General features: G+C 26.0%; 1 protein-coding gene across 1 annotated transcript; it reads left to right on the top strand.

Annotated features, from left to right (window-relative positions):
- The first annotated feature begins 1,876 nt into the window (after positions 1 to 1,876).
- On the top strand, positions 1,877 to 7,157 carry LOC129961767 (uncharacterized). The gene is made up of 2 exons (XM_056075330.1): positions 1,877 to 2,205; positions 5,736 to 7,157. The coding sequence occupies exons 1-2, from the start codon at positions 1,914 to 1,916 to the stop codon at positions 6,164 to 6,166; spliced, it is 723 nt and encodes a 240-aa protein (XP_055931305.1). The 5' UTR covers positions 1,877 to 1,913; the 3' UTR covers positions 6,167 to 7,157.
- The last annotated feature ends 4,124 nt before the right edge of the window (positions 7,158 to 11,281 follow it).

An 11,281-nucleotide genomic window follows, 5' to 3' on the forward strand; every position in this document is an offset into this window, starting at 1 on the left:
TTCTAAATAATATATCATAAAAAAATTAAGCTGTACTTTTACTTACGAGTTAATAAATTAATAAAAGTGTGATTTAAAAAATAATTTTAATAAATTTATTTCTAAGAAAGGTTTGCTTATTTATCATAATCATAATTATTTACTACACAGCAAAATACAATGTGATTAAAAACATAAGAATGTAGGTAATATATTCTTCCAAATTTTTAATCATATGTTTATAAAAATAATGAGTCTCCTAGAAATAAAAAGAAAGATATTTTTTTAAATAATATGTCATTTATAACATTAAAAAAACTGAACGTTTGCCTATGAGTTAATTCATTAATAAAAGTGTGATTTAAAATTTTTATTGAATTTATTTATAAGAAATGTTTGTTTATTTAGCAGAATCATAACTAATTACTCTACACCAAAATACAATGCACTTAAAAGCATAAGTATATAAATGATATATGTTATGTTTTGAAATCTTATGTTTATAAAAATAACGAATTTCCTAGAAAAAGAAAGATTTTTATATTATATCCCATTTATAAAAACAAATGAAAATCTTAGCGTTTACCAGTGAATTAATTCATTAATAAAGTACGATTTAAAAATATTTGTAATTAATTTACTTATAAGTTGGGTTTGCTTATTTTGCAGAATCGTAGCTAATTACTATACAGCAAAATACAATGCACTTAAAAACATAAGTATATAGATGATGCATGCTTATGTTTTGAAATTTTCTATTTATAAAAATAACGAGTTTCCTAGAAAAAATAAATATTTTTTTATATAATATGTCATTTATAAAAACAAATCTTAACGTCCACCAGTGTATTAATTCATTAATAAAAGTACGATTTAAAAATGTTTGTAATAAATTTACTTATAAGCAAGGTTTGCTTATTTTGCAGAATCTAGATGCTTATGTTTTGAAATTACGTTTATGAAAATAACGAGTTTCCTGAAAAAAGAAAGATTTTTTTTATATATCATTTATAAAAATAAATTAAAATCTTAACGTTTACCAGTGAGTTAATGCAATAAAAGTACGATTTGAAAAATATTTGTAACAAATTAACTTATAAGCAGGGTTTGCTTATTTAGCAGAATCGTAACTAATTACTATATAGCAAAATGCATTGTGATTAAAAACAAATATATAGATGATATATGCTTATGTTTTGAAATTATGTTTATAAAAATAACGAGTTTCCTAAAAAAAGATTTTTTTTATATATCATTTATAAAAAAAAAATTATCTTAACGCCTACCAGTAAGTTAATTCATTAATAAAAGTAAAATGAAAAAAAAATACGATTTAAAAATATTTGTAATAAATTTATTTATAAGCAGGGTTTGCTTATTTTGCATAATCGTAACCAATTACTATACAGCAAAATGCATTGTGATTAAAAACAAATATATAGATGATATATGCTTATGTTTTGAAATTACGTTTACAAAAATAACGAGTTTCCTAAAAAAAGATTTTATATAATATATCATTTATAAAAAAAATTAATCTTAACGCCTACCAGTGAGTTAATTCATTAATAAAAGTGTGATTTAAAGATTATTTTTGATAAATTTATTTTTAAGCAATTTTTATTTATGAAGCAGAATCGTAATTAATTGCTATGCAACAAAATACAATGCAATTAAAAAAATAAGCATAAAGATGATATATGCTTTTGTTTTGGTATCTCCTGCCATTTTTTTCAAATCTTACGTTCATAAATAGAAAGAGTCTCCTAGAAACAGAAACCTAGAGAAACAGGGAACGACCATCTGATATGAAAGGGAAGGTGGGCACTATCGATTCTGTTCCCCTCCGTGTTGATATTGAATCGAGACAGCGGAGGAGAGGGACGTTCACCTCGAAGCTGCGTTTGTTTTCGACATCCAACCATTCAAAATATATGAGTCCACACTCCCACGTAGTTGTTGTAAAGCATACAAAAATGCCCGAGCCAAATCGCATCGGAACGTATGTTGAATACGTAAACTTTCTGAGCCTTTTGAAGAGGTTGAAACCAAGCGTTACTCCGAGTGAAGCTAATGAAAAGTATAGTCTCAGAGAAATAGAAACGTTCTCATCCGAAGAATATTCCGGAAAGAGTTCTAAGAAACCGACTGTGGAGAAAGGAAAATGTAAGCCCGAGATTGAATCAAGTAGTACTGGTAATGAAACTGGTGTATCCATTGATGTCGGTGAGTGGATCTATGATTCAAAAACTGATAATTTTAAAATTAATGATTCATTTTTAAACTATTGATTTTAACCATGAAACTGAGACAAAAGACTTGGTTTCATAGGTTTCAGATATTTTTATTTTGCTTATAATAATATATGTAGAAATTCTTTCTTTTAAAATAATTGTTTTTTATTGATGATTAGTAAATTCCTTAATATTTGTTTATAAACCAAAAATATATTACTTGATGTATAAAGTGTTAAATTAACATGATCGATAATTTAAAGATTGCTGACTAGTACAACAGAACTAAAATTTATTTATTAATCATAGATAATACAATTCTTACTATTGATTCATTCTTTCTTCAAAGAAAAGTCTGGCTCAATTCAGAATTCTTCCATTTATTAAGTTAATTACCCATTATTTCATGTAATAGCACTTTATTAAACTAAACGAAATAATATAAAGTACAACCCGATATTTTACATTTTACATGATGAAAATTTTGAATAACTAAAATGTAAACATTTAAAAGTCTTTATTTTCAAAACAATAATCATTGCAAATTAATTAATCTTTATCCTGATATTTCGGTGAAACTAGTAAATCTTGACTTAATGAATTTCATTGTAGCGAATTTTCTTGCTCATAAAAATCTAAATATTATGCTAATACTTACTATAAATAATAAATCTAGAAAAATATATATATATTCATTTGTTGATTGTTACATTCATCATAAAGCGAAAAACCTTTTTTTATAATTATAAAAAATAATGTTAATTAGAATTCACGAATTTAATTCACTAGACAATATAATTATTATTTACTGAATTAATGTTTTAAATTAAAGCAAAAGATTAATAACGTTTGGTTATATCCCATTATGATTTCATGAAAATTTAATATTTTCTTTAGAATTTACAATTAAAAAAAAATGTTATACCGCAGTAAAATAACAGAATTAAAAAAAATCAGATAATTCCAACAATTATTTATAAAATTGTTTATTCTGGAAGCAATTAGTTTTTAAGTAAGACCTAGTAATACTATAAAATATTAAACTTTTTTCAAAATTGGTTATGATTTATAAATATTATAACAAAGCAATTTTAGGAATGTAAGCTTTGTGGCTTTTGTAATCATCTAAATGGAATAATTTTTCCAGGAATTTTACAGTGAAATCCAACATTTGTGTTTCAATTCTGTAGGTTCTTTATTTATTAAAATTTTAAAGGACTTTTGAATACCTGAAATATTTTTCTAAGTTCTGAAAAAGTTGTAAATATTTCCCTAAATTATTTAAATGTTAAAACTCCAACCAATAAGGCAATTATTGTTCGGATTTTAATAAGTACAAGAATTTCAATTTTTTTTTTAATCAGAGTAACTCTCTATACAGTATTTCGAATGTATAAAATGCTTTTACTTATTCTTTTTTTTTTTATTTATTTTTGTTTCCACACCATTGTGGAAAAAAAATCTAATTTCTTAAAAATCATTTAAAAATGATTTTTTTTTCAAATTCATATGGTCATTAATGTTAGCTAATAATGAAATATCTATAATAAAGTCTATACATAAATGGGCGATTTTAATTACAGCAATTTAAATAACTCTCCAAATAAAATTTTCCAATAACTGTTCTCGGGATTTTCTTCCAAGGAATATCACATTTATATCACATTGTGTCTTATGCTAATCTTTGATGTGTTTTTTTTTTCAGAAAACATAAAATAATCTTTTATATTTTGATCTTGCTATAATGCTTTTTCACCACACTCCAGAATTTTTTTTAAGTAACCGCCTTTTTCTAAAAAAATTTAAACAGTAAAAATCAAACGACTTCATATAGTGGTATAGAAAGGTCAATATTTTTTTTCCTTAAATTGCTACCAAGATTTCATCGTTCAGATCATTGATTTTTATAATATGATGCAAATTAACCTCAAATGATGATTTATATATCATGATTTATAATATGATGCAAATTATATCAAAATTTCATAATTTCATTGATTTAAAATTTATGAAATTGATTCACTGTGATAAAAGCTGTATTTTCCCAAGCCACTTTTATTCTTTTATAAGGCATTATTATATATATATATATATAATTAATGCCGAAAATAAAATAAAAAAATCAATAATTTAAGATATTAAGAATCAATAAATAATAATTTCATAATTATTATTTTTTAGTGTTACATAAAACCTCATTCAGAACTTTAAAGAATCGATGATAATTCATTTTGAAACCTCTCAAAACTTCAAAGCAGCAATACTACAAAATTTTAATTTCTTTTATTTATGCAATTATGAATGAAAAGAAAGTGACACAGGAAAAAACATATTTCCTTTTCTGAAAAATGACTTTATAATAATTATCCTGTGTTTAGTGCAGTATAATTATATATGTTGCAAACAAATTCAAACTCGAGATAAAGGTTTTATTCAAATTTTAAAAAAATGAAAGAATCCTAAAACATTTTGAATGATAATTTAAGAAAGTCTTCGGTTCCAAAATGGAGCTTCTAAGAATTAAATATTTTTATAATAACCAAATCTATTTTAAAATTTTAATGGATTGTAATTTGTTTCGTATATATTAAAAAATTATCAAAATTCTCTTTTCCTTGAACATGCATAGTTTAGAGACAGCATCAAGTAACTTGCAATTAATTTGAAAATTCCAACTATGCTTTAAAGTCAGACTCCCAAGAGACTAATTAAAATGTCACGCTTAGCTTTCAGTTTCTGAAATGGTAGTTGTAATACTTTTAGAATAACTAATTTGGAAGGAATTGTTTTCTATGATGCTTCTAAAAGATATTCCAAAAAAGTATTTCACCAGTATCAGCGACATTTTTAAGAAACAATTTCATCTAGTATCGCTAAACTAAAATCTATTTTTAGATTAGAGATATTCATTATAAGCATAACAACTAAACTCCCTCCCTTTCTAATAAAAAGCTATAAATTTTAGCAGATTAATTTTTCGTGAACGTAAACTCCTCCATTTATAACATTAAGAACTACCAACAGAAAAATAATAAAATTTGGAAAATGTTTGTAAAAATTTTAGAAATAAGCTTGCATCGTTTTTGTACGCCAATTAATTTAATTACTCGCCAGACAAAAAAGTTCGACTTTCATTATGAACTTTTGCTAAAATGAGGGTACAGTATATAAACTATATAAAAGAAAGCAGTAAGCCCATTATTTTTATGATCTTAGTGTTATTTATTTATAAACATCTATAATATTTTATTTACTATTTTAACCACTTGTAGAAGTGCCATAAAGGGTGCCAGAGTCATGTTACTTATTTGGGGTTCTATCACTTTGGTTCTATTATATCCTCTAATGACTTCTAAAATATAAGTAAATGAAAATGAAAGATACAACCTTCAAGTCGTATTCAAAAGATTGATATCTTTTGCTTACATTCTGTTATGCCACAGAGTTCAATTCAACCGTTGAAAGCGGAATTTTAGAGTATTGAGAGCTGAAAAAAATTGATCAATTATTATTTATTTTCAGATATCAGCCTCGAAAGGGAAGCCCCACCAGCACCACTTACGCCTATAATAATCATAGCAAATAGAAATCCAGTGGAAGTTATCGACAGTCACAGCCAAGCGGTTGCAGTGCCTACGACGAAAAAGAAAAAACGACCATCTCCAGAAAAGAGGCATGTCTCTTCTAGAGCAACGCCAGAGATCATCACGGATCTTTATCTCACACAGAGACCACTACCTAAACAGTCCATGTTTTACCTTGGGGTTGCATCTGCCATTTATGTGCTGACCTTCTTTGTGTATTTGCTTTACAAAAGATTTTACTTTACTGGCGTTGATACGAGAGTAATGAATGTGACACAAATTATTCCTCATTTAGACATTTTCCAAACAAACAAGACAGATGTTTTTGATATGATAAATGACACTGCATCTTTAACCTCCTTATTATAGGTACTGTCATAAAATATGTATATATAATGTGTATAAAATATGTATGTTTATAAACTATTTTGGAACTAATGAGAAGTCATAGCCATATTTAACTCTTTGTTAACCCTAAAATGAAGGCGATTTTCTATATCATATCTGTTATATATTTTGATTTCCTTTTTAAAATTAGATGATAATAGTTCATTCTCCATTCAAGTGTCATCACAAATCTACAATTAATGAAGTCTCGGTTTAAAGTACTCTTTGCCAAATATTGGACCTCTCTCTCAAATAGACCCACCCAAATTTGAGTATTTTTCCTAATTAATTGTTTGCATGTTTTAATGTATATATCATTTTAAATGCAAATTTCCTGGTGAATTTAGAGTTGTGAAACAATTTCCTACCAAAATTGTGAATGATTGTCCAAAATCAGTTCGAAATCAACAAGTCTGTAAAAAGGATATTACCTACAACATCGGCAGCAGCCTTGCAAGAAATCTGTGAGGAACATTTTCAACATTACTGAAAAAGTAATATAAAAATAAATATAGAAAAATTAAGAATTGAGATATTTTCGACAAAAAAACTGCTTAGTTATACTATTGTCCCTCATTGATGTGTGCGAAAGACGAAAGCTATTTTGAAGCGTCATTTTGAACCGAATTATTTGAAAGCATATGAATCCCTAGGTCTTCTCCAAATTTTCACGTCAGTAAAAAGATATTTAACTTCGACAGAATAAACTTGCATACATTCCACTGAAATGATAATTTTTTGGCGGACTCGGGTAACAGACATGATATCTTCAGCGATAAAAGCAAGAATTTATCAACAAACCACTGCAACCTTCGTAAAAAAAAATTTAATGCTCACCGTTCCTGATATAATACAAAAAAAAAAATCTCGCCTAACAAAGGGTTAACTTTATATTTTGGAAACTATGTCTAAATTTTATTTTTTAAATATTTAAATTCTTACATGTTTTTCATTAATTTTCTAAATTTGTACTTGCCAGACCAATATATATATATTACTAAATCAACTTTATATTATGATTAAATAAATGTTTTTATTAATATGTAGTTTGATTTATTTTTCCATTTCAGGAAACAATCAAAAATATTTAACACAAATATATGATGTGTGTTTCTTATTCATCTGAATTAGCCTACTAATTAGCAAAAATAATGATATTCACAGAAAGGATATTTTAATGATAAATAATTTTGCTTTATTAAAGATTATTCTTTTCTTCTTATTCGAAGACACTGGCAGGAAGATCCACCTTATTCGGCTTTAAACCCTCACATTAATATTCACATATGTTTCTCATCCTTCTGGGATGACTAGTGATGAGTGACTAGTCTAAAATAGTCATGTTCTAGAATGACTAGTGAAGTCACTGATTCTTTATTCATTATAAAAGGTAATACCACAACTTCTGCTGGACCAAGTAACTTTGGAGCAGTTAAAATAAAATTTGGCTTAATTCTAGTATATGAGGATTAAGTTACTTTCCTGGAGGACTTTCAAAGAACATTAGTGCAATTTTGTGTTTCGATTGAAGGAAAATCTAAGCAATCAGCTGAATAGCAGCTTTGGATACATTGTTAAATTTTTACATTGATTATTCATTGTTGTTGATTACTGTTGGTCAAACGCACTACTTAAGAACAGAGTTCGCAATCTAATAATTGCATTTTCTCGGCCATATAACGCCTTAGTCATATATTAGTTTTTGGCAACATAATTTTATTTAAATTTCAATGAATGATATTTCATATCTATTAACATAACATTCAAGTTCCTTAATGCATTTAATATTATATTTTACTACAGAACATTCATAAATACTTTCTTTTAATATGTTGTATTGATTAAAACTTTTTAGATTATAAATTAAAGGAATTATAATCATATCAAATTCTATAAAATATTGGGTTTGCGCGCTTAATACATTTCTTCATTTAATTTAAATATTTATTTGTATAAATGAAAAAATCATTTTTAAATTTAAACAACTATCATTAAATTTAAATATTTAGCCATTTAACATTTTATAAGTTAAGGAAATACTGGATTCAAAAATTTACTCTATATTCAGAACACGATATTTTAAGCCTTTATTATATCTTTTGCTTTTTTAGAGATTGAAAACTGCAGTAATATTAATTCCAGATTTGAAATAATAACATTCTAAAAGTTTCAAATGCTTTTATTGTTTAGAGATGGCAATGTTCATGCAATTCAAATTTTTCTATGAAATTGCATAAAATAATCATATTAAAATATTATTATATTTGCAGAAATTAATATTTTTATCCCTTTGAAAGAAAATGCTAACTATTATCATTCTCACAATAATATATTTTTAATACATTATGATTAAAAAAAGGGGATGATTCAAGTCTCCTATTTTAGACAAAAGAAAATAAATATTAAACGGATATTAAATCGATAGGGGTATATTATGATGCGAAAATATACTATTACATATTTCTTTACACAAACAAATATTTGTATAAGCGCATTAAATAAAAAAAGTAATTCATTTATTATTATAAAGAAAAAGTAACAGTAGTTATTTTAACGCATTTTACAATTTTAAAGTACAGAATCTGATAGTTTTAATTCCCTAAAATAAAATCTGTAGAGAACGTAATTTTAATCAATAACGTAAAAATGTTCGAGGAGATATTATGAAATATTTTGGCTTTTGAATGTTAAAACTTCTTGAAATTGTTTAGCAAAATGAGTGATTAGTTGTTCAGTTTTTACATAAATTCAACGAAATTTAGATGTCAACATATCAGGCGTTTGATGTTTTTAGTATTTTAACAAAAAATTATTGAACCTTAATGTGATTCCTTTTTTTAAATGGATGGTCAAAAATTTGAAGAGAAATATTTCAATAATAGAGCAAGAGCAAAGGTCAGATTGTGCCATTAAGTGGAAGATAGAAGCATTATTATTTCTGAGTTGCTTCTATTTCTGCACTTTCTAGGATCTTGACAAAGAACTTAAGAACTGCTTTTTCAGAACAATTCGAACTCTTTTACTTAAATCAGAAAATATATTGAAAAAAGGATCTAATTTAGTCTCTGCAAAAATTTAAATCAACATATTAACTATATCATTTCAATGCAATATGTTTTTTAGCAACAAGAAAACCAACCAGAAGATTAATAAAAATTTTGCAGCTATTTTCTGAGCGGATTTTAAAAGCTTCTTTAGTAAATAATTTTTTTAAAAAATGGCCTGCAAAACATTAATAAAATAAAAAAGAAGTTATAATTTTATAAAATTACAAATTGCAGCTACCGCAGGATCATAATTTGCTCTATCTTTGTATTCTTTTCTTATCTTTACTATTTGCTTATTAAGGATTTAAGATTTAGAGTATTAACACGAACCTCTGTAAACTAAAAAAAATATCAGACTAATCTTTTGAAGTTGATTTACAATTTCTTTGAAAATGTAAAGAAAAAAAATAGTCTACTAAAATATGCTCTATTAAAAATTCTGTATGAAAACTGATAGGCGCATTTTAAATAATCTCCAAAAACATTTAAAAAGATATTTGATATTCATGCTTCATAAACTTGACTGCAGTTCGTTTTAATAAGCCCGGTTTTTTTCATTCGGTTTCCCAACTCCGCTTATTAATAGTTCCATCTTTTTTTATATATAAAATAAATGTGCATGCAATTTTCTTTGACTCCCTTTTCATTTTTTACTATCCCTCCAACCGATTACAAAATATTATTAGCGTCAGAAGGAAAATGAAATCTATGAGACGCCTTTTTGCATTTCCTTGTTGCCTTTTTATAAAGAAAATATATTGTTTCGCATTTTGACTAAATTGAATTTTTAAAATGAACGTCAGACAATCGTCTACTTATGCAAAGAGTGCATTAATGGAATACAGTCTTTCATTCTTTATTTCTAAAATAACAAAATAAAAAGCATTTCTTAACTTTTTTATTTTTTATTTTATTTTAAGCCGAAGTAAATTTTCTTCTTTCGTAATTTTTTTTTTAATTTTATGAAAAAAGATTATTTTAGGATTGGTAGATTCAAAAAAATATACTTTTTTTATAAAAAATTACTTTTTTTATGAAACTTCTTTTGACATATTTTAAATTGAATGTCTGTACTCATACATAAATTTAAAAAAATTATGGATAAATGTGGGCATTCTAAAGCAGTGCTCCAAACTGTTACTATACAATAGTACTTATATAAATGCTGTGATAATGATTCTGCAGTGCCAATTAGCTCTACAGATGACATCAAATATTGATATCTATATGACATCAAATATTGATATCTATATGACATCAAATATTGGGATAAATATGATGATAGTAATCCAATAGAATATATATTTATTAGTTAAGATATATATAATTTATGAAATTTCAGACAGTTGCTCGATTAATATAAGGCATATTCTGCTGTTTAAAATTTGGTATATAAGGGAGTATCAAGTGAAAAAGGAATAGAAAACACAGAATAAAATGAACTAGTTTATTTTAAAATTAATAATCAAAATTACATAAAAGCGTTTCCCACTTTTTCACCAAGTGGTGAAAACCTTGTTTGTTGAACTTATGACTGAAATTCAAATTGATTTCAAGCAGTATCAATGACTTTGCTGTTCAAAAAACAAAAAAGGAAAGACGACATTTCAAAACCTTTCTCAGGGGCTCAAATGTTAAAAGAGAGGATCTATACAATAGGTGTTTCAATACTGTTCGCCAACTTGTTCAGTGTGCGATAGTGATAGTGCATTGTCATGAAGCAAATCCACTCCTTAAGATGGGGAACGCTTATGTCAATATTTCAAGTATATTTAATTCAATGACATTTTATGTTATCAATACACACCATCATTTGCCAATGCAATTCTAAAAATCTCATACCTTATGCTACTAAAAACAAATATCATATTTTTCTGCTTTAATAGCTAATATGATGCAGACACGAATAAAATGACAATCTGTTACATACAGGGTGATACGGTCGACCGATTGTCAGTGCATATCACGTCGTTCTGTGAGATTAAGTAGGGCAAACCAAGTCCAAAATAAGGGTTGTTTTGCTTATCCCCCTCTCTAATTCCACACATCC

This window comes from Argiope bruennichi, chromosome 2, assembly GCF_947563725.1.
Source record: "Argiope bruennichi chromosome 2, qqArgBrue1.1, whole genome shotgun sequence".
In the NCBI taxonomy this organism is placed as follows: Eukaryota; Metazoa; Arthropoda; class Arachnida; order Araneae; family Araneidae; genus Argiope; species Argiope bruennichi.